This window comes from Xenopus laevis, chromosome 8S (assembly GCF_017654675.1).
Source record: "Xenopus laevis strain J_2021 chromosome 8S, Xenopus_laevis_v10.1, whole genome shotgun sequence".
In the NCBI taxonomy this organism is placed as follows: domain Eukaryota; kingdom Metazoa; phylum Chordata; class Amphibia; order Anura; family Pipidae; genus Xenopus; species Xenopus laevis.
In genome coordinates this window covers 25,918,054-25,942,468 of record NC_054386.1, presented here as the reverse complement: position 1 = coordinate 25,942,468, position 24,415 = coordinate 25,918,054, and the positions used below count along the sequence as shown (strand labels likewise).

At 38.7% G+C, this 24,415-nt stretch overlaps 2 protein-coding genes across 4 annotated transcripts in view; both read left to right on the top strand.

Moving 5' to 3' along the window:
- The window catches only part of vsx2.S (visual system homeobox 2 S homeolog), a 34,249-nt gene extending 31,896 nt beyond the window's left edge, over positions 1-2,353 (top strand). For 2 of the 3 annotated variants that reach the window (XM_041574940.1, XM_041574941.1), the window contains exon 5: positions 1,536-2,353. In XM_041574940.1, the coding sequence (XP_041430874.1) occupies positions 1,536-1,909 (374 nt within the window). In that variant the 3' untranslated portion in view covers positions 1,910-2,353. The remainder of the gene's footprint in view (positions 1-1,535) is intronic. The other variant, XM_041574942.1, reaches the window with a different exon arrangement.
- A 9,023-nt stretch (positions 2,354-11,376) lies between these two features.
- On the top strand, positions 11,377-19,052 carry npc2.S (Niemann-Pick disease, type C2 S homeolog). The gene is given in 5 exon segments (NM_001090006.1): positions 11,377-11,428; positions 13,155-13,248; positions 13,330-13,437; positions 18,284-18,456; positions 18,698-19,052. Coding segments are annotated over 4 exon segments (453 nt in total). The 5' UTR covers positions 11,377-11,428; positions 13,155-13,163; the 3' UTR covers positions 18,785-19,052.
- The last annotated feature ends 5,363 nt before the right edge of the window (positions 19,053-24,415 follow it).

Sequence of the window (24,415 nt, the reverse complement as noted above, 5' to 3'; positions counted from 1 at the left end):
CATCACTCAACTAAATCCTTGCTCCCTGGTGGAAAACAAATTAATTGATGCCATTCATTCTTTCCTTCTCATACCAAATTAAATGGCTTTGGACCACCTAAATGGTGAATTAACCCCAGGATATGAATATCTCAGAAACCACTAAAAATAGAAACCTAATGTAACTGCATAATTGCTCAGTTACCTTTACAACTATTTACTTTTTGGGTTTGGATCCCCTTTAAGACAGTGGCTCTTCGCCTATAACCCATAAATAAATTGCAGCAAAAATACAATAGCATTTGTCAGATACTTTAATGGATAATTTTTTTTTTTATTAAAAATAGTTTGAAACATAAAACTGTTAGTTTTATTTTACTTAGCCCAATAGTGGAAACAATTATATCACCAATACACCCTGCTCATTTGAGGAAGAGACAATGGAGTTATTAATATAATTGTAAAAATAATATTTTGTACATAGTTATCTGTATGTCTACCTACGCACTAGCGATAATTGAAAAAAAAAAAAATATATATATATATATATATATATATATATACAGTATATATATATATATATATATATATATATATATATATATATTTGTGTGTGTGGCACTGTGGCATTGAGAGGCTTTGCCATGTTCCTTATATTTTAGTTCTGATTTAGACAATAGGCAGCTATGTTCATACACAAAAGACTTAGCCACAGAACACTATAAATATGTTGTGAATAGAGACCTCTAGTGACCAAAAAGAGGTAAAACTTCAAGTTCCAAAAATGTCTCTATATCCATGCTTTTTTTTTTTTTTTTAAAAAGTTTTTATTATGTCATATTAAAATCACAAAATCCCCACATGAAAACTAACGCGTTTCATGCTTACCGACAGCACTGGATTTTCAGAAAAAGGACAGGCACCCCTAGGCCGCGCAGGCCTTGCTCGGCTGCGCGTCCCCAGTGCTCCCCATAGAGCGGCTGGGTGGCATGCCGTCCCTAATAATCTGCCTCCCTAGGCCCGGGCCTTTGTGGCCTTGCTACAAATCCGGGCCTGCTTACCTAGAATTTAGTCATAGGCAATCCCTAATCCCCATTGCCCCCATTTAACTAAAAAAGCATGGATACAGAGAATTTTTTTGAAACTTGAACAGCTATGTATCAGTATCAGAACCCATACTCTAACAATATAGAACACCCTTTTCTATTTTCCCTTTCATATTGTTCAGATTACAAGATAGTAGATCCTATAGATGTCCTATAGTTTTCCCTAGTTTATAATCTAATTATGCTTAATATTAATTTTCAAGAGTGCAATTATTCACCTTTGTGTAATCTCTCCTCCAATCAGCTTCCAACAATCTTGTCCATGTGTGATAATCCTCTCAAAATAAAAGTGCTTTGGGGTGTGGCCTAGGAACTAGGGGCCAGGTCGAGCATTATGAGCACTTGATGGAAGATAAAAAGGATCATCCACTCCGCAGCCAGTCCCGCACATTTTGTAATTTTCCCTACTCCTATTCCTCTTAATTTGCTCTTTGTCTCTACTGTTTTCAGTTCAAGATGGCTTGCAAATGCCCAGACGATTTTCTAAACCAGAATACCAACAATTCTTTGCAGGAATGCACAAAAAGACTCTGGAGGCAGCAGCAGATAGAGTGCAGCAACCTGAACAAGAGGCACCAGCTCTTCCAAGCCAACCCACAGCCAATGAAAGAAGGGAGCCTGAGCTGTCGGCTCCCATCTCTGAGGAGGAACTAAGGGAGAACAGCATCGCAGCATTACGTGCCAGAGCACAAGAGCACAGCACTAAAGTCCTGAGGAGCACTAACTGTGAGACGCCTGTAAGGAAACATAAAACAGAAAATGGAGAGGAGGAAGAAATGAAACAGAGAAGTGATTCACCAGAGCAGCAAGAGCCAAAGGTCTGAAAATGAAGAACTTTATCCCAACTAGTTATCCTAAACTGAGCAGGAGACTTCTCTGGGACAGGGGTAAGGAGAGGAACAGTGGAGTCCTGTCATGTCAGTTTATGTTTTACTGCTGAACTAACCACAGTTGGACTGTTAGACTTAAGGTCTCCATCTCAGGACAGATACATCATATAGGACTTTGAGAGGACTTGAGGGGAAAACGTTTACTAATGATCTAAACAGCAATAGCCATACTAACCCCTATGGGACAAACAATAAAGTTCCATAAGGTTAGTTTTATTCACAAATTTATGTCAGTGAAGTAATGGACTTTCTTATCAGAGCCCATAATGTGATGCATCCTGCCAAGTCTCTGCCCACTCCCATCACTGTAAATACTGTACAGATAAAAGTGAAGGTTTCTTTAGCTTATATGTGATTGCTGTGCCACTGTCTGTAAAATAAAACATGTATATAATGAACTAACAATCAGTCTTTTGTTTGTCACCATGAATAGATATTACTTTAATGGTCCACCTGCAGCAGGTGCTGCTTTCGTGAGGGGTTGGTTGGAGCTCAACAATACATGGAATGCCATCAGCTGGCACTTTATTGAGTTAAGGTGGCCATACACGGGCAGATAAAGCTGCCGATATCGGTTGTTTGGACCGATTTGACAGCTTATCTGCCCGTGTATGGGGACTTCCGACGGGTCTTCCCGATCGATATCTGGCCACGATATTGATCGGGAAGGTTTGATTTTTAACCGAGCGACCCGTCGGAGCCCCTTGGCGCATTGTAATTCGATCTTTCGGCCATACGGCCGAACGTTCAAATTACCCCCGATATATCGGGGAAAGATCCGCTCATTTGGCGATGTCGCCAAACAAGCGGATCTTTGAGTCTATGGCCACCTTTAGGAGCTGGCTATAAACTGCAGAGATTTACAGACATCTTATCAAAACCAATAACATATAAGGGTAAGGGCACACCTAGCGATTCGCGGAGATCTCTGAGCTTCGTATTCCAAAGTCGTCCAAAGTTGCCTCACGAGGAAAGTTTGGGCGACTTCGGAATATGAAGCGCCGCGAGTGCCATGCCGCAGGTAACTTTTCATTATAGCCGGCACAAGACAGAGGGAAGACGTTCGTGGAGATTAGTTGCCAGGCGACTAAATCTCCCCGAATCGACAGGTGTGCCCTTACCTTAAGAGAGACTGTGAATGCTATGTGTAGATGCAAAATCTTGACAAGCAGGTCAGCTTTAAGTTCACATATATGTGGGGTTACTTTTATTATACAAAACACAGGGGAATTTGTGAGAAAAAAAACAAAAAATCAGGTGAAATTAAAGAAATAGTATTCCCCTTTGTTCAACATGAGTTCATTGGATGTGGCTTGCAATAAACTATCTTTTCACCTATAGTTCTGTTTGGTTATCTCTAGAGCTTAACTGGGCAACCAGGTAAACTGAAGCTGCTCTATGTTTGGCCCTTGCAAGGTAAATAATTAGATTACCAGCACACAGATAACCCCCCTGCATAAAGTGCATATGCTTATCTGTTGTCCTAACATTTGCAAAAAATGGGAGATGGGAGGGTTTTTTTTCCTGGTATTCTACTTTGCCAGGACCAAGGAGGGGGGGCAGAGCAGACGGCCTAGGGGCCGGAATTAGAAATCCGGCCCTGCCTGTAAGAAGTAAAAAGTCATTTTAAAACCTATAAAAAAAAAAGTCATTTTAGACAAAAAGTAAAACTACCAATGGGGAAGAGCACATTCTAAGCCACTTCCCCAGTCTCACCAGTTCCAGTCCACCTTTTGATAAAGTTCAACTGTTCTGTTTATCAGAGATACCTGTAGGAAACAAAGTAATGGCAACTTCAGAGCAGGTGGTTGTACCTGCAAGACAGCACTTATAAAACCAGTAAGAAGTATGGAGGCATCTGCACAAAGTCGTGATAAATGATGTTGAAATGTTAACTCTCCCTACGCTTTGCCTTATTACCCAGCTCTGCTCACCAAAAAAGGTCTTTAAGGAAAAGTTCAGTGTAAAAATAAAAACTGGGTAAATAAATGTGCAAAATAAAAAATGTTTCTAACATAGTTAGCCAAAAACGTAGTCTATAAAGGTTGGAATGGCTTGATGTCTAATGTAATAGCCAGACCACTACTTCCTGCTTTGCAGCTCACTAACTCTGAGTTAGTCAACTAGAAGGGGTCCGCATGGGACATAAATGTTCAGTTAATTTGCCTTGATCCTTAGCATTCAGGTCAGATTCAAAAGCAAGTGGTTATGAGCCATATGCTCCCACAAAGTCAATTATAAATTTTAGGTTACTGCCTGGCAACTAAAAATCGTTCGAATATTCGACCATTCGATAATCAAAGTACTGTCTCTTTGAAAATTTCTCGACCCCCTAGTTCGCCACCTAAAACCTACCGAGGCCAATGTTAGCCTATGGGGAAGGTCCCCATAGGCTTTCCAAGGTTTTTCTGATTGAAGGATAATCCTTCGATCGATGGATTAAAATCCTTCAAATTGTTCGATCAAAGGAATTGCGCAAAATCCTTCGACTTCGATATATGCTCATATTTAATATACAGAGTCCATAGTTCGAATTCTGACCATTGCATTCTAAGTATATGGAAGACTGAAGGCTAATTCATGACCGCAGCTGCAGTGAGGAAAGTGCAGTTTCAAGCGCAGTTGCCATAATTTGGAAAAAGAGGCACAAAGGGCGCTGAGCACAACTATATAGTGGCTCTAGTAGTGCATTTTGATACTAGTACTTTTAATAAATCAGATTTACTACACAACTGACTGCAGAGTTTGCTCAACTGAAACAGCGCTTGTGAATGACCCCTTGTGGTTGTAGGGTAAAATATTTGCTTACTTAAAAACCTCTCACTATGCACTTGTGATATTATTGGCCTTTTCCTGCTGCCAGCTACCTGCCCTCCATAATATTAATTTTACCACTATGTCTTGTGGTCCCATGGCCCTATCAAATCAATGGTCTTGCAGTTGTGGTTTCAACATTCCCAGTCTCCATCAGTTGGTTACAGTAAGAGGTTGCTGGAAATGCAGTACTACAACTGGAGCTTTGCTGGAACATTGTAGGCGTTAACTGTTTATTAGTGTTTTTGGATGGACATCACAGTGCTTCCAAATTCCTGAACTTACCTTGCTTTTTGATGCCCTGGAGTAGATACACAGCTTGCACTCTACTTGGGGTCAGAGTTTCAATGCTCAGGTAAATATGTGCTCTGAGAGAAAGCTCCATTGTCAAGTGACTGATTCAAGAAATCCATGTGCAAAAGATTTGGCTAAAGGTTGTGACGTGGAAATGTAGTACCTGTTAGAATATTATTTACAGGGCCAATAATTAAATTATTATAAACAGAACATGTAAAAATACATACAAAATAGAGTCCTGCAGCAGGTCGGGTACCAGCGGGTTACCCACATAAACCTGCGGTACCCTGTGTGTTGCAGGTAGAAGTTTCGGGTGCGGGTATAGATGCGGGTCGGTATTTCTGCGGGGACGCGGGTCTTCTCAACAGCAATTTTTACTCCTTTTTTCTGATCAGGGCTACTTCCGCAGATGTCACTTCCGGTTTACAATGACAGCACTTCCTGTTTTACTCCCTTTTTTCTGATCATGCCTACTTCCGATGATGTCACTTCCGGTTTACAATGACAGCACTTTCTGATCTTTGCAGATAAGGTACTTGCAGGTCGGGTAGCGGGTCCAAGCTGGTAAGAATGCGGGTTGCCACCTTTTTAAAAGAAATTTACCGGGCCAGTGGTGGGGGTAGTAACTAAATGGGCGGGCCGTGATGTCAAAAGGGGCAGATCCACGGGGGGGGTGACGCAAAAAGGGCGGGGCCACATCGCGAGAAGAGCAGAAGACAAAGAAGAGGTAAATTACCACCCGAGGGCCAAGTGCTTTTGTTAAAGGTATTACAAATTACCAGCACCTACATTGCCGGTAAATTTGTAATACCGGCCCTGCTCCTGGCAGATGTTTTACCAGCTAGGCTGGGTGGCAACCCTGCGGGTCGGGTACGGGTTCCAAAAAATGTACCTGTGCAGGACTTTGATTGCATTGATTACATTGAAACTAAACTTATTTGGAGCACTGCAGTTCTTGCTTTTTTATCCAGCAAATTTACAAACGCATAACACTCCTACTACTAGAAGTGTGCTTCGTGCAATCCTGGTGTCCAAAAATACTGCTGACATACTGTTGTACTGACTTAATGTCGTGCTTATGCTTAACGTTGTGCAACAAAAAACAAGAGGCAGACAGACATGTGACTCCTTTGTTAGATGAACTGTTATACAGCATGAGTGTCAGGTGTTAAAATGTCAGGCACCAACAGATATCTACATAATGGGGGTCATTTATTAGGTTTGTGCCTGCATATTTTTTCACAAATGGTTGTATTGCCCATGTTTTTTTCTGAACACTAAAATATTGCACTACTAATGAGATGGGTGTTTGCATGAGTGCAGGCACTGTGCAAAGTCATTGTGTGCTTAAATAGTGGTGACATTAATTAAATTTGCAACTTGCGAAAATTTTCTCTGCCACCAAAATAGTGGCATTACGAAAAATGCAGACTGTTCGCATAAATATTTGCAATTTGAGATTATGCCATATTTAAAATATGCATGCAACAAAAATACACATGTATGCAAGTCTACAAAGCAGAATGGAATGGAAGTGGAAAAGAATGTTTCTACCTGTAAGGGCCACCATAAGCAGAGTGAGGAACGTGCAGGGTTTTCATCTGATTACAGGATTACATGTAAATGGACATTTTAGGGCTCATTTGTATCAGCATCCTTGTACTTCCTTATGGTTACTCTGAGATGACCAGCGAGGAAACAGCCCAACACACAGGTTTATAAACCTTCGCAAAAAAATCAGATCCAAATGTCAGTTAAAAACACTTAATGAGATATCTTCAAAAATACAACTCAATGCACAGGAAATAATGATAGTACTATTTTAAAAGCATGTTTATCATTTTCATTTTGTAGAGATATATTTTGAATGAACTTGTGACAGCTCATTAGTAAGCTGGAGTCCTGAGTTTAATTCATATCTAGTTGCTATCTGCAAGGAGTTTGTATATTATTCCCATGGGTGTCCTCTTCTATCCCTACAAGCAGGTTAATGGGCTCCTGATGAAACTATGTGTGTGAGCTTACACTGCACCACTGCCAATGGGATTGAAGTGAATGATGAAATATCTCTGTATAGCAGGGTGTTGGAGCTATATAAAGACTAGGGAAAACAAAACAGAATTTTGACTTATGTTAAAATGGATGGTTTACAGGATCATTAGCCCAATGATTGTTAATGCTGCACTTCTTTTCAAAATTCTGCACTAGTGAAGCAAATCTCTGTAGATGGTCGGCACTTGTCAATTCAGCATATAGAGGCACTGATTTTTGTTAGTATACCCTCTGTAACTATAAGACACAGGAGACCGGTGAACTGTACTCTGATCCTCTTAGGGAGAAAATACTGTATATGTTCCCTCTTGTGCAGTGCAAACCCAGACTGGGACTCAAAATAGGCCCTGGTATTTGAAGTACACAGAGGCCCATTGTGCCCCTGTTGGGGGGGGGCATGGTGAGGGGATGCACTGTGCCCTTGCTACAGATAATACAACATTAAAACCAATGCAATTTGTCTCAAAAGATTTATCCCAATATCATATTAAAAGTTAATTTAAAGGTGAGAAACTCCTTTAATAAAGCAATTCATATATTCATTGTAACGATCATTCAGTGCAACCAATAAAGAGATTTTTTTTCACTTTGCCTAGAAGATGTATTAGAGCTCACTATATTAAAATCACCAGACATCATGTCTCTCTACATCCAGGATTTGTGCAAAAGGCAGTTATTTTGTTAGATTATGTTTTCACTGGAATCAGTTATTTGAGTGAGCTCTAATACATCTGCTAGGAAAGGAAGCCCCCCTATAAGATATATTGGATCTAACTGTCAATGAATATCTGACACCCAACTCCTGCATGAAGACAGAATGAAGAGAAACAGATGCTGAGAGAGGGATAGTGAAGATAAATTTGATTATTTCAGAAGCGCTGCAGAATATTTAATTGATTGTATTTAGAAAGTTTCTTATTTCCGTATGATGAAGCTTGTATTAAAATTTCATTTTTGCTATAGTTCCCCTTTAAAGGAGAAACAACCCCTAAAGTTAAAACCCCCAACCCTCTACCCTACATAGACCCTCTCCCCCCAGCTTAAGTTTTCCCCGGGCAAATGCCCGTAACTTTTTACTTACCCCTCGGTGCAAATTCAGGCATTGGAATTCACGGGCACCATCTTCAGCCGCTTTGTTAATTCGGCAATTTTCGTGAATTGCTCCAACTGCCTATGCGCTGCTATGCTGAATCTTCATTCTAGAGATTACCGGATAGAAGAAGATGGCGCCCATGAACTCAGATGCCTTAATCTGCACCGAGGGGTAAGTAAAAAGTAAGCGGCATTTGTCCGGGGGAACACTTAGGCTAGGGGGAGGAAGGAGAGGATCTATGTAGTGTAGGGGGGTAGGGTTTTTTTAACTTTAGGATTTGCTTCTCCTTTAAGAGCGCACCTTAAGTTCACAGCACTGGGCTCTAAAGGGATAGAGTAGTGTCCCTGAAGTACTTTGTACCCTCCCAAATCTGTACCATGTCCCTGCAGTATTTTTTTTTAAATACTCGATCAGTATACCCTATACAGATCGTAGTTTTAAGAAAATACCTCACATACACATTTATGAACACCAAGGTGGGTTATTTATCAAAATCAGAATTTATCTCATTATTTTTTTATTATATTTTTATTTTTGAAATATAATCCGCACTGGTAACCTTGTAAAATTAATAATTGTTTCAATGAATATGGAAATGTAGTATAATGATTAAATAGTGATCTCAAGATTTACAAATAACTTAAGCTGGCCATACATGTGACGATCCCTTTGTGTATGGTCTAATTATTATTGTTAATAAATAGAATTATTACCTGAGTTCCATTCCTCTTAGAACTACTTTTGACCTTAATGTATTTACTGACACCCCATGTCATGGCCACAAAAATGGTCTGTAACTTTGTCTAAAATTTGCATTGTTATGATAGAATAAAAAATATCAATGACTCAGGTGACATACTCTGAACCATATCTTGCTTTATAGAAAACAGTGATAAGGAGACACCTATATTATTCTTTACTTTCTTTATATATATACACACACACATAAATAATTTCTTTCGTGGCAGTGCCTCTCACACCATCTGTGCGTACCAACACATTTTTTTTCTTGTACGTGGTAAACAATGCCTGCCATTTAGTTCAGTCCTTTTCTTGCCCTGGGTATCTAATTGTAGCAGCATCTGTCAGCAGTCCTAATAATATTTATTGTAAAAGTCTTTGTGTAGTAGGACATTCATTGTTCACAGATTACAAAACCACTAATACGGACACGTGTTTCATGATTAAAAAATTCTTCTTAGTGTTCACAGATTGATAGAAAAGGACGCTCCACCACTGCCATATCTATTATATTGGATATATTAATCATGATCTCAAAATATCAGTTCAATATTTTCTTTCACTCCACATATAGCATTTTTCTACAAGAATCCCCAGTTCAGGTTTTAACAGATCAGTCCTGTGTTTTGCAGGATTTCCTTTGTAAGGAAAAAAATTTTTTTTTAGCAAAATAAAAATCTCACCTTTATATAACGGTCAGTTAGCAATATTTTTCCCTCCTTGAGAGGAGGGCGAATAGGAAGCTCAGAGGACAGTAGTGCTAGGAGGACAATGCTGTAGAAGAAACATTTTTTTCTTCAGTGAAAGGTAAAAGGCTAGAGAAAAAAACAAATAAAGATATTCCTTTAAATGAGGGGGTGGAGTGGAAATCAGACCACTTAATAAATCAATAATAATCTGATGGGAAGAAGGATTCACAGTAAACAGTTACATTGGGACAATAAAACACAGGAAAACACTCGTTATTGACAAAATTAGGGATGCAACAAATTCACTATTTAGATTCGGACAAACCCCCGAATCCTAAACGAAAGATTCGGCTGAATACCGAACCAAATCCTAATTTGCATATGCAAATTAGGGATGGGAAGGGTAAAAAAATGACGCGATTTCCCTCCCTGCCCCTAATTTTTTCCCTTCCTGATGAAAAAGGCCGAAACCCAAAAAATAAAGATAGAATATAAAGGAATCACACTTGCTATGTAGGGCTTTCAGTTGCAGGTAGGGTTGCCACCTGACCGGTATTTTAATGGCCTGGTCAGTATAAATGATGGTTGATCCCAATGTTATTAATAGGGAAAAAAGATAAATATATAGGAAGGCCGGTATTTTTTTCCAGAAAAGGTGGCAACCCTAGTTGCAGGGAGTGGCAAATCAGCTATATGGCTTTAAGATGCACATGTATTATCACTGGGGTGCCAAATAGGGTTGCCACTGGCTGGTATTTTACCGAATGATGGTTGATCTCAATGTAATTAATAGGGAGAAAAAGATAAATCATACCTCCCAACATTTTGGAAGTAAAAAGAGGGACAAAAAAAAATGCACGTAGAACAGCGACATTTTGGCCATGCCCCTTTCTGTGGCTACGCCCCCTAATTACCATGTTCATTTGGCAGGTTATGAAAGTTTGAAAATATTTCTCCTTATCTAAACTGTTTTTTTGTGTCTCAAAATTGTTACAAAGTATCTTATTTGCCCGTTAGGTGCTCTGTGCTCTCTACTAAAAGCCAATTAAGTGAGACACTTTGTTTCTTTTTCTGGCTGTTCAGTGCAGAGAAAATAGGGACTTTCCAGTACAAATGAGGGACTATAGGTTGAGCTTTCAAAAGAGGGCCTGTCCCTCTGAAAAAGGGACAGTTGGGAGGTATGATATATATATATATATATATATATATATATAGGAAGGCAGGTATGTTCTTCCAGGAAAGGTGGCAACCCTAGTGCCAAATTCAGTGATTCTAACTGATCAGAAGCAACTACTCCAGAATTAATGGCCTGGGGAGTAGCAAGTTAGTGATTAGACTTTTTATTTAGTAGTAAAACAAAGGCATATACTCCTTGCCTTTTAGTTGCCATTTAACAGCAGAAATTATTTGTAATTCAAGCGGCCTGTTTGTGGGTCAGTGTACTTTGAGGTAACTTCGGTTCCAACAAGCCTAGAGAATACAGGAAGTTGAACATTACGAGGTACACGTGACCGGATCCTCTCATCTCCGTGCCGTTACACTAAAGAGAGACCTCCCGGCCGCCATCTTTGTGTTCCTTATCGCGCACTGAGCTCTGATTGGATTTCAGAGCTCTTAACCGCCTACGCAAGCTGGCTCATGATTGGGCGTTAGCTCTCTCCATATTCTAACGTCATCAGCTGACCACGGAAGGGTGGAAAGCTCTGAAAACATCACAAGATCTAGAGAGGGAAGTAGTGTCAGTTGCTGTACCCTAACAGGATGTCGGTAAGTAATTATATCAATATAGACGAGGTTTTTTTCCCCACCAGTATATTCTTTATTCATTATAACATTTTGCTAGTGTTTGAACTTGCACAGAAAACTTTTTGTTAAAGGAACAGCAGCGATATATATATATATATATATATATATATATATATATATATATATATATAAACTAGGATATATTTATAAATATATATATAAACTAGGAGTGTCTCTGAACACTACATTATATTTCAGTTACTTTAAAACACCGATTTTTTTGGTATTACTGCTCCTTTACTCTTGCTCTTTGTTATGTGTGTGGCAGTAAGATTCTTAGATGCCTCTGTGGGCAGATACAGTGAGAGAGGTGTTTAGTTCAAAGCTAACACTGATCAATGATTCTTTAGCGACTGGTGGAATTGTATTTATGTCTGTATTCATTTATATAGCACCAAAATGATATACAGTGCTTTACAATTAATTCATGCAGTAAAGATACACATCTGTGTTCAAGGTGTTTCAATGCACAGGTGGGAGGAGGTCCTTGCCCCAAAGAGCTCACAATCTATTAAAATGCAAATATAAAGGCAACGGGCACTTAACGCACCCTAGTTTCCATTAATCCAAATACCAATTTCTTAGGCAATTTACCACATTCAATCTAGGGCTCCTGTCACATTCAATCTAGGGCTAAAGGTGACCATAGACGTGTAGATTTGCCTTTGTATCCTGACCTGCCACTAACCATTCAGATCAAATAGAGTAGTAGAAGAATAGATCAGACGATGTTCTGTCCCTGACGGCAATCGTACGAAAGTTATGTCCGACAAAGCTGGTGACAGTCTCCCACTGATATCTTCAGCGAGATATTACCAGTATGGCGAGATATTATCGGTACCCAACATAAATTTTCAGATCAACTGGACAACCGATCTCCATCTCACGGAAAATGTCGGGACACTCCACACACGGCCCGAAAATCGTACAAAACGGAGATTCGTACGATCAAATCTTTGAGTCTATGCCCATCTTAAAGGAGAATTCAACCTGTTTTGAAAACAGGGTTTTTATTCCCCACAGGTTGATTTTCTCCTTTAAGAAACAATGTACAAATGTTACAAAAAAGAATTATTGGAATTCTTTTAGCTTGACCATGTAGTGTCACATGATCCACAGAGACTCTTCTGCGCCTTCTCTTTGCTCCCCTTTTTTATTATCTCAGCAGGACCAAATGATCAGAATTGCTTCCCATTGCCCTATGTGTGAATTGACTACCTGGGCAGTAATGAATATGCACTTTCAAGCAATTTACGGAGAAGTCAGTTGGGAGGTTGGCATTACACATAACTGGTGAATGTATCCCGAAATAGCAAAGGAACAGCAACACCCAAAAATGAGTGTGTTTTAAAGTATTTAAAATATAATTTAGTGGTGCCCTACCGGGGTAAAACTGGTGTTTTTGCTTTGAATACACTACTATGGTTTACATAAACAAACTGCTGTGTAGCCATGGGAGCAGCCATTCAAGCTGGAAAAGGAGAAAAGGCACAGGTACATAGCAGATTCAAAGATACTCTGTAAGTAAAAAATGCTAAAAATTAACAGGACATTCTGTACCATATTAAGTTATCTTGAAAGTGTATGGCTGCAGAGAGTTGGTTTATAGAGAAGCTGAACATTGATTTCCCCAACATTGTTTTTACTTTGTTTTGTACTTCCTGTAAGTATCCTATTTCTCTTTCAGTGTGCCATCATGTGTTCAGGATTGCTGACAGTTCTGCTGACAGTCTTTCTTATACCAAGTTCAGTTCCAGAGCCCCTTGTCTACAAGGACTGTGGTGAGTAATAGCCAGTTGGAGAACCTGTTTTTTTTTTTTTTTTTTTTCTTTCAGTGTGACAGTGTTGATATTTTCCTGCAGGTAGCCAAAGTGGAAAGCTGACCCTTCTTGATGTGTCTCCTTGCCCAGAACAGCCATGTCCCCTGAAGCGAGGGGACACATACACCATTAATGCAACATTTATAAGCAGTAAGTTTCACTTTTGTGATTCATTCTTTCAAACTTATTGTAAGGGAAATGTATTAAAGAGTTTAGGGATAAGAGAACTCTTGTACAATTGAACTGTTGTTTAACCATTAAGTATAGATGCCCCTGTTTTCCTATTACTATGGAATTTTTAAAAGATTATTTATCAATGGGTCAAAGTGAAAATTCACCCTTAGATAAATATGCCTTTCAAAATCCCATAGAAATGAATGGAGAGTGCGGAATTTCACTCTAGAGGACTGTGGCTATCTATAACTTCACTCTTTGATAAATATACCCCTATGTGTTTTACACAGGTTTTAAGTGGAAAACCTCACTATATTTATATAATGAATGGAAAAATATATCTTTAAAGATATGGACAAACATTTGATACACCTGTTATCATCCATGTCTTCCCCCATTTTCCTTATTCATGTTTTGATTACTGGGGAATTTGAAAGAGCATGTTGGAATATGGGCTACAATTAGTTCATGGGTAAAAATATCACTAATCCAGTAAAAGTCAGTGTTTTGCCCGGCTCTCACATATTGATCCTGCATTCTGCAGTAATGCAACCAGCTTCACAGCACTTGTTCCCCTTTTACCTGTTTTTATTTTTTGTAATACCAACAAACCATAAATAGACCAACCACATTTTATTACTAGGCTATTAGCCCATAGATATTTCACTTTAATACCCATGGCAACTTCCACACTTAATGAGCCAGTATATGGCCATTTATATAATCACATACACACACCTGTCTGTAAAGTAGCCAACAGATAATGAATAGCGAGATGACTCAGAGGTGCCAGGCTTTGTCTCCCTGAATGTAGTCCACAAACTTATAAAAAAATAAATCGTCTATATGGTATACTATACCCATATAGGACTGCATAGAATATATTCACAGCTGTTCCCTGTGGTAGGTATAACTCTGCCAGTGGCACATTTATGCCCATGATGTGAGAATGCTGCCTTATCCAGTCATACTGCTAGGAAGTTTTTACTATAATACTGGGAGCACTTCAGAACTGGCCATACTTCGTAGCTGCAACGACTCCCAATTCAGCAAACATCAACTAGTCATATATACGTCAAAGCCTATTTTAAGCCCACATATGTTTACTTTTGCTGACCCTCCTACCACCAGTTATGGTTAGAATGATCATATACTTAGCCTGCATTCAATATTTATACACTAAAAGATAAGAGGGTATGCCCATTGTCTTGGTACAATCCTACATTACTCTCAACACTAAACAGCTCCAGAATGAAAGTGCTAATGTACTCAAGCCACACTGTGGACGCATCGTAATGTCAGAGGGTGAACTTTTATACCCACCACTGCTACATTAGTCTCCTACACATACAAATGAGTACATTCTCAGCACTGCACACCTTTGTGTTGTTTTGATGTGTTGTTCCTCTTAACTTTTGCTTTGTTCTCTTTTTGGAGTTCCCTTTTTTTTTGTCTCAGCTCCACCTTATAGCTGTTTGGTTCGTTTCAAATTACGATAACAAAGGCAACTTAAACTGTATCTTGTTTTTGTTATGATGTTAGGTTGATGTTGGGAAAAAATGTTCTTGTTTTATGTTTACATTAAAGGACAAGGAAAGTTAGTTTAGTTTCATTGAGAGCCTTACCTTTAAAGAAGAACTAAACATTAACCATTAATATTGCTTATTGCACCGGCCTAAAGTTTCAGCATCTCTATCAAGGGTGGGCTCTGAGCAGCTAAGCTTAGGGGTTGTTGCAAATGATCAAGCAGAAAATGAGGTTTGGCTGTAATATAAGTTGATGCTACAAGGCTGATTAAATTCTGATGCTAATTGCACTGGTATCAGTATATGGTGTGTCGATCCCTAAGCTCAGTAACTGACAGCAGTGAAGAGAATATGCAGTGAATCAACAGAAAAGATGGGGAGCTACTGGGGCATGTTTGGGGGCACAAACCTTTACTGCTAAAGGGCTGTAGTTACATTGGGGTCGTATAGAAACCTAAAACATAATGGAAAACATTTCTAGCTTACTTCTTTAGGTGTTACTATAAAGGAGATTATCCTTTTCTCTCCTTTATAGTACTATTAATTGTAAGTTTTCAGCCTTTTATCTGTTTCAGTGCCTCTTTTTAGAACAAAAAAAAACAAAAAACCCATAATTCCACTATTCACCTACCAGGGTAAGACCTGTAGCATGCTCAGTACACATTTCTAAAATTGGTACATGTGCATAAAGTACGAGTGCTTGCAAACTGGTAGCTGTGGTGACTGATCAGAAAGTGCCCCCTTGGTGGATCGGTCAGAGGCAATGCATGTGAAATATATGTTATTTTAAAAAAAACTTGGCAATCTGCCACAACAAGGGGGCTTAAATAGTAGTCACTTTACAAGAAAGATTTCATTGTTCTTTTTTGAAATTTGATCTGTTTATTGGTACTTATGACAACTTATGTCCAATAACTACAGTTCCAGCTAGAGATTGCCAGTTGATACTATGGAACATATTTATTATGCTGTGTAAAATAATAAAATGGTGGCATAAAACACCACAAATCGACGCACTTTGCCATTTAAAAAAAACGGAGTAACATTTTTACGTGTTTTTTCTTATGGGACTTTTTTTCTAGGTGCCTTCCAGGCAGATTCAAAAACAGCATACTAAATGGAATGCAGTTCTACAGAATGTAGTAAATCTTGCCATTTTTTCAGCACTCCCTTTTCTTTTTTTCACTTTTTTTTTTTAAAAAGAATAGTTTTTATGAAAGCAATAATGCTGTGCAAGGTCAGACTGAACACAGGGAGAAATCCCAGTGAGTCACTGCCTACCTGGCATTTGCAACTGCAAGAAGAGGTATGAGGTGACAGGGTTGTGGCTCACTGGATGACAGCTCCATGTGGGTCCCAAGCACATCAGTCAACACAGAGGCTGTGTGAGGAAGACAAAGCTTTACCTTTTAGAACAGGAGAATGTAGATTGTAGGTTAGTGAGACTGAACTACATGACCAAAAGAAAATTTAAGTTTAAAGTGTTTCTGGTGTCTCAGTCTAGCACCTCAGTGATCCAGGGGCAGATTTCAAACTGTTACAATTTGCTACAATTAATTGCTATATTTCTCAGCAGCATCTGTGGAATATTAGCAACTATTGTATCAATGATAACTGCTGCCATTAATAAAACTTAGGGATTTTGCTCAGCAGGGCCAAAGATAAAATGAAACTTTACACTTCAATATTAGAAACATGGTCGCAAATAAAAAGCAACTGAAAAAAACGTCTGTTTCTGGCGAACTGAAAACAACTGAACTATAAAAAGTGTTGGAAGGTGATCAACCCTCTGAGAATGATACAAGTCATTTATCTGAAGCTTGTGCACATGCCAAAGCAGCCATCAACTAATTTACTAACGTGTCCATTTAGAATCTGGTTTATTATTACTGGAATATCTAGTCTAGCTCGCACAAAAGCAATATGGGCCAGTTTGGTTAGAACTAGCAAATTATATCTTTTTCATGTTTGACCAATTGAAAGCTTTCACTGTCAAACACATTGGTTCTGCATTTTTGCTAATTTGCCAAACCAAGTCACCAGTGTAATATCTACGTTACCAGGTTCATTTCTGAGCTATGCGAAAAGCATGTTGCCTACCAATGTACAATTTGCTAACCAGAACAGTGGTCCTGCAGGAAAATGGTTACAGGTGTCCATACATCTGCAGATTAAAACTGCCAATTATTATTATATTATTTACTGAAATGCCAGTGCATCATCTGCACATGGGACCAAAAGAATTGTTTTGTCTTTCTGCTGCCTAATCCACTACAGGATTTTATCCATCGGGTGGGCAGACAATATAGCCAGCAAAGGTGTGCTTTGGGCCATGTAATGTTCACTAGCCCAACTTCTTATAAAACCAGAAGTGAGTTGCTGCAGCATTATTAAGGCATTTTAGCCTGGTGAAGACAGTTTAGTGTATATATTGGTAAACAAAAGTTCAACTAACTAGCTGGCCATAGATTTAAAAAAGATCTTTTCGTTATCATGAGACCACGATTATCTCAAAACAATCGTTTAAATGTATGATGTGTCCATTAACTAAAAAGACCATTTCAGACAATATTGCCAGCAAAACTGAAGGGTAGCTGCCTGCTTGGCCCTGCAAACATAGATGGATTGCACTGGGACCGATAAAAATATTTTAACCTGGTCGACAGATGTCGGACGAAAAATCATAAGATGTATGATCGTTCGAATCCCACTAACTTCACAATAATTTGACGGATTGGTTGGATTTCGCTAAAATCGGTCGTTCGGCAAAGAAAAATCTTTGTGTCTATGGGGGTCTTTAGACCTAACTTTCATGTTATAGGTAGAATTATTCCAAGCTACTTTTTTAAAGTTAGCCTTGTAAATGAAAATATTGTCAGATTTTTCAGCAAAAAAACACCACTTTCTGTCCTATCATATATTTTCCATTCTGACTTAAAAGACTGCTGTTTGGTTCCTATGATAATTAATCCCCAAGCAGCCAGATAGCAGTTCAACTGTAAAAAAAAAAAAAAGGGGGGGGGAATAAATAACCTCATAAATAGAGCATGTTGGATTTTCCACTGCATAACCTAAAGGCTCAAGATGAGATCATCTGGTTGTAGCAGACAAAGATGTGCAGTAGGTTCTGTTTCCATGTGTTTGCCTTCCATTAATTGTAATATATTACAGAAGTGTGATCTGGCGCTCCAAGGTTTTTTTTTTCTTAGCAGACCGTGATATATTTGCATGTATGTATTGATCCTTTTTCCCCATGCCATTAATTGTTTTAATTTTCCTTTTTTTTCTCCCTGCAGATGTAAACAGTAAAAGTGCTACTGCTGTGGTACATGGAATCATTATGGGTATTCCTGCCCCCTTCCCAATCTCAGAACCAGATGGCTGTAAAACTGGTATATCCTGCCCAATCAACAGTGGGCAGACTTATACCTACCTCACCAAGTTGCCTATCAAGAGCGAGTATCCTTGTGTAAGTGCCAACTGAATCATATTTTTTTTCTTTACTCCAAGAGCAAAAAGAAAAAAAACACTCAGCTGAATGACATGAACTTGAATGACCATGTATATTACTGCAAATCTGTAAATAGTTTTCCACCACACAGATACATGGGTGTGTTCCCTGTCCGCAACACACGTTTACACCATCTATGATAATTAATTGAAGCAATGTTCTTTTCCCACTGACTATTTCAGATGAATTTGTTTTACAGATCAAGCTTGTAGTGAAGTGGCAACTTCAGGATGAAAATAATCAGAATCTTTTCTGCTGGCTTCTCCCTGTTCATATTACGGATTGAGCTGGGAACTGACACGACTATACTTCTGCTAATGCTATAGATCCAGCAACCTCAATTAACATTGATGAAAGACTTCCTTCCTCTGTTCTGACTGCTGTGCAGTTATAACCGTACTCATTTTACAATAACAAAGAATGAATGAGATTTCCCCTACCTTGATTTTTTTTTTTTCTTTTAACAAAAATGTTTCCATCCCGTTCAAATTTGCTAACATTTTGCAAAGGAAATCTGTTACTTCTGTGGAAAGCAAATAAAACATTGCCTTTAAGATCTACTGCTCACTGTCTGTATGTTACAAAAAAAACATGCTACTGTCTTCTACTTTTTTGCAGCCAGGTTCAGTTTACATTGTGTTCTGAAAATGCTGATGATTTTCATATGGATAATGTGCACATGATTCATACAGCACAGGGGTGAGCTTTGTAACCGATTACAAACCAAATTCCATGAAGAAAATGGAGATCCCTGTCTTTTAATGTTCCATGGTGCACAGAGCCAGGAGCCTAGTGCTGTGACCAGTCATACTGCATATATTTTAAATGCATCCCAATCCAGTTGGCATGGCACAGGAACTGAAGTGCTTTGGGTCAGGCAAAACTTTGTGCTTCTTAAAGCCTTTTTATTCACCTTAAAATAGCCGAGGTCACTGCAATTTTTTGGAGAATAAACTAATGTAAGGCCTATTTTGCCTCACAGCATTCCTCAGCCCTCACTGATGGCGAGTTTCAGCATCTTGTGCATCTTCTTCATATGAATCATAGGTGGAGAGGCAGAGTTGGTTAAAACTAGGAGAAAGGAAATAATTGTTTAGGTGTAACCTGTCAAAAGGAAATGCTGCCACTAAAAAGTTGTGTTTGGAATAATTGCAGTCTGACATCACAAACCCGATCAATCACTGTTTTTGGTAGAAATTCTATTTCTACATGGCAAATAATTTACTAGTCGGTGTAGTAGAGTAACAGAAAACAAACAGACCCAACAGTCATGACATGCTGCTGAGTAATTGAATAATGAATTGAGGCTTGTTACAAATAATAGCAGTGTTCAAAATAATAATAGCTTGTTCCAAATAATAGCAGTGTAGAGTTCAATTAGTGAGGTCATTCATTCTGCGAAAAACTGGTGTAAATTACAGTTCTTATTTAAGAAAGGAAGGCAGCAAATTTTGTGCATGCTAGTTATATTGCATTTCTCTCTGAAAATAAAATGAGTAAAATGGGTCATTCCAGACATGGTTCAGAAGAACAGCATACTTTGATTAAAAAGTTGATTGGAGAGGGGAAAACATAAAGAAGTGCAAAAAGTTATAGGCTGCTCAGTTAAAGATCTCAAATGCTTTAAACTGGCAACCAAAACCTGAAAGACATGGAAGAAAACTGAAAACTACCATTTGAATGTATAGAAGAATAAATAAAATGGCAAAGCCAATGATCAGCTTCAGGAAGATCAAAAAAGGTCTAAAGTTACCTGTGATACTATTATAATTAGAAGATGCCTATGTGGAGCCAAGCTATTGGCAAAAAGCCCCAATGTCCCATTGTTGAAAAAAAAAAAAGATGTGGGCTGAAGAGATTATAATTAGCCAAAGAACACATTGACTGACCTAAAGAGAAACGGCACAACATTTTATGATCTGATGAAAGCAAAATTGTTCTTTTTGGGTCTATGGGACTCAGACAGTTTCTCAGACGACCACCAAACACTGAATACAAGCCACAGTACAGAGTAAAGCAGGTGGCACAAGCATCATGATATGGGGATGTTTCTCATACTAGGTGTTGGGCCTATGTATCGCATACCAGGCAACATGGATCAGTTTCAATACATCAAAATACTAGAAGAGGTCATGTTGCCTTATGCCGAAGAGGAAATGCCCATGAAATGGGTGTTTCAACAAGACAATGACCCCGAACACACCAGTAAACGAGCAACATCTTGGTTCCAGACCAACAAGATTGACGTTATGTAGTGGTCAGCCCAATCCCAGGACTTGTGGGGCGAACTTCTGAGGCAAAACCAAGAAATGCAGAAGAATTGTTGAATGTAACAGGTGCCAGAAGTTGGTCGACTCCATGTAACACAGATGTGCAGCAGTTCTCAGAAATATTAGTTCAGTTATTCAAATGAAAGCAAAATCTTGAAACATATTTTAGTTTATACAGTGAATGTTTGCAAAAAAAAGAATGTAGAAACTACAATTTTTTTTGAACAGCCTAATATTCTCTTTCATGTTTTGATTTGGAATAGAATGTGCAGTGTTCCCAATGCATTTGTGTGTATGGAAATAAAATCCATTATAAGGATTTTGAGCTTTACTTACGGCTATTATTTTAAACACAACTATAAGTGGCATTTTGAAATCTTTACACACGCAAAAATATTTTATTTGAGCTGTTCCTTTCCCTTTTTTTGTTCTATAAATACCTGAGCATAGCCAATATCAGTGTATTGTTTTCTTATTATGATTAGTCATGTTACTAGTGCTGCTGAGTAACCAATTCTGGTTTCCTATGCAGAGGATCTATGACCTTTGCTCATACTACACGCCAGTCACATGAGGCATAGCAGTCTCTTAGTTGTCTATTGATTTAACAAACAAAAACTGGATTTAGAAAAAAAACAGGTCATAGTGAATAACTGATTTGTACCGATTTGTCAGAATAAACAGACACCTTTTCTACTAAAATACTCTTTTTAATAAAAGGAAATGTTAAAAGTGAAACATAAATGTAGTACAGTTAAATATAGTAATAAAACAAAACGAGAGAACAGGTTTTGTTTAACTTACCAAGTGTGGACAGTGGGTAAGGTGCCATGGGCAGGGGATCCAATGATTTGGAAGCTTGGGGATAAAGCTGCAAACCCCTGGGTGGCAGCTGTGAAGATCCAGTCGTAAACTTGTGTGAGGCTGCTGACAATAGCCCAGAACCAGCTCATTACCTAAAAGCCAAAATTTAAAGGCGACTACAGTACAAGGTAGCAGATGTAAGCAGTAAAGTCAAGAGTTAAAGGAACAGTAACACCAAAAAATTAAAGTGTTTTAAAGTAATGAACATATCATGTAGTGTTGCCCTGCACTGGTAAAACTAATCTGTTTGCTTCAGAAACACAACTATAGTTCATATAAACAAGCTGCTGAGTAGCAATGTGGGAAATTGCTACACAGCAGCTTATTTATATAAACAATAGTCATGTTTCTGAAGCAAACACAGCAGTTTTACTAGCGCAGGGCAACACTGCATTATATTTTTATTACTTTAAAAAAATTAAATGTATTGATGTTACTGTTCCTTTAAGCCTAGTGACAAAAGCATGAGTGATACAGCTTCGGCACCCAAATCAGTCCTGAGGTTTGGATGTTTCATGGATATGAAGGAATGGTTAGTGACCTGGCATCCCTCGGAAGCACATGAGAAAGTAACATGCTGACTCAAGCTTCATGTAACGTCTTGTATCTCATGACTTAATGGCTCATTCACCCCTACCCGTGGTGCTGAAGAAGCAGAACTTGAAGGGGCCTGTGTTTGCAAGTGAACAGATGGCACATACAGCATATTTCAGCTGGTGAAGTAGTGTCCAAAATCTGCCATTGCTGCCTCTTGTTCACTTCAATGTGGAAAGTCTGACAGTCCCAGTACTGGTGCTTTTTGTTTTCTTATTAGAAAGCAACAGTATCAATTCTGTCCCCCACTGAAATGAAAACAGCCCATGTGCCACAGCCTTAAAGGGATACTGTCATGGGAAAACACGTTTTTTTTTTTCCCCTCAAAATGCATCAGTTAATAGTGCTGCTCCAGCAGACTTCTGTAATGAAATCTGTCAAAAGAGCAAACAGATGTTTTATATTTGATTTTGAACATGGGGCTAGACATATTGTCAGTTTCCCAGGTCATGTGACTTGTGCTCTGATAAACTTCAGTCACTCTTAACTGCTGCACTGCAAGTTGAGTTATATCACCCTCGACCCCAGCAGCCTAACAACAGAACAATGGGAAGGTAACCAGATAACAGCCCCCTGGTAGATACAAGAACAGCACTCAATAGTAAAAATCCATGTCCCCCTGTAACTCAGTTACATTGAATAGGAGACACAGTAACCTGTCAGAAAGCAGTTCCATAGTGCAGCACTGGCTCTTTCTGAGAGCACTTGACTAGGCAAAATGACCTGAGGTGGCTACCTACACCCCAATATTACAACTAAAACGAATACACTTTTTGGGTTAGGAATGAAAGTTTACATGGTAGAGTAAATTATTTGCAGTGTAAACAATGTAATTTAGAAATAAAAACTACACCATAAGAATCATGACAGTATCCCAATAAGAATTGTAATGCTTAAAGACAGCCACAGTATGTTTCAGGTTGCTGGGGTGCTACACTGACTGTTACAATGCAAAGGGTCAGTAGAGAGGTGAATACAGAGTTTGGCTTTAAAAGATTCTCATATCTACTTTGAAACAACAGTGTAATTCCTATGTGTTTCTATACAAATTTTGTTTGCTCCTTAATAATAATGGCAAAGATCTCCCTTGACCAGGACTTAACTAAGGGTTAGGCAAAGGAAGCAGTTGTCTATTGTGCAAATAGTATAATATACTCAGCTTCTACTCCAATCCTGGCTTACTAATTTTTGAAAGAGCATGCAAAAGCAGGAGAGGGTAAGCAAGACTATCTGCATATGCAAATTAGCTTTTGGATAATTTTTGAACATTTTAATTCTAATTTACAGTTTTGTAACATTGTTAATTACAGTTCAATAGTCCTCGCAAGTTTACCCCTCAAACAAGCTACCAATTTATGTCAATTAATCTCTCCCCAAAATTGCCATTACATTTACCCAGAGGCTTTTGTTATACCGACAAATGGATTTTGGTTCCAGGTATCTTATATTCTTAAAGGAGAACTAAACCCTAAAAATGAATAGGGCTAAAAATGGCATATTTTATATATTGAACTTTTTGCACCAGCCTAAAGTTTCAGCTTGTCAATAGCAGCAATGATCCAGGACTTCAAACTTGTCACAGGGGGGGGTCACCATCTGGGCTCTGAGCAGCTGTTGAGAAGCTAAATTATCCTGTAATATAAGCTGATGCTACAAGGCTGATAATTAAATTCTGATGCTAGTTGCACAGGTTTCTGTGCTGCCATGTAGTAATTATCTGTATTAATTACTAATCAGACTTATATTGTGACTGTATATTGTGAGTAGGTCCCAAAGCTCAGTAAGAGACAGCAGCAAAGAGCATGTGCACTGAATCAAAAGAAAAGAAGATGGGGAGCTACGGGGGCATCTTTGGAGACACAGATCTTCCCTGCTAAAGGGCTGTGGTTGCCTTGGGCTGGTACAGAAGCACAAAACATAATGTATAACATTTCTAGCTACTTCTATAGTTAGGCTTTAGTTCTCCTTTAAGATGGTCATACACAGCAGAATCTAGATCTGCTCACTGGCCCCAAACTGCCACTTCGATGCTCAGTCTCTTATCTGCCAATTAGCCTGGTGGCTGGAACAACAGGTTGGTCATTTTGTAAACCACAATCCCAGATCGGATATTGATTGGAGAGGGCATTGTTTTAGGCCCATGCAACTGATCCCTGCGTTGTTGCCTCAATCAAGAGGCCAAGAGCCTG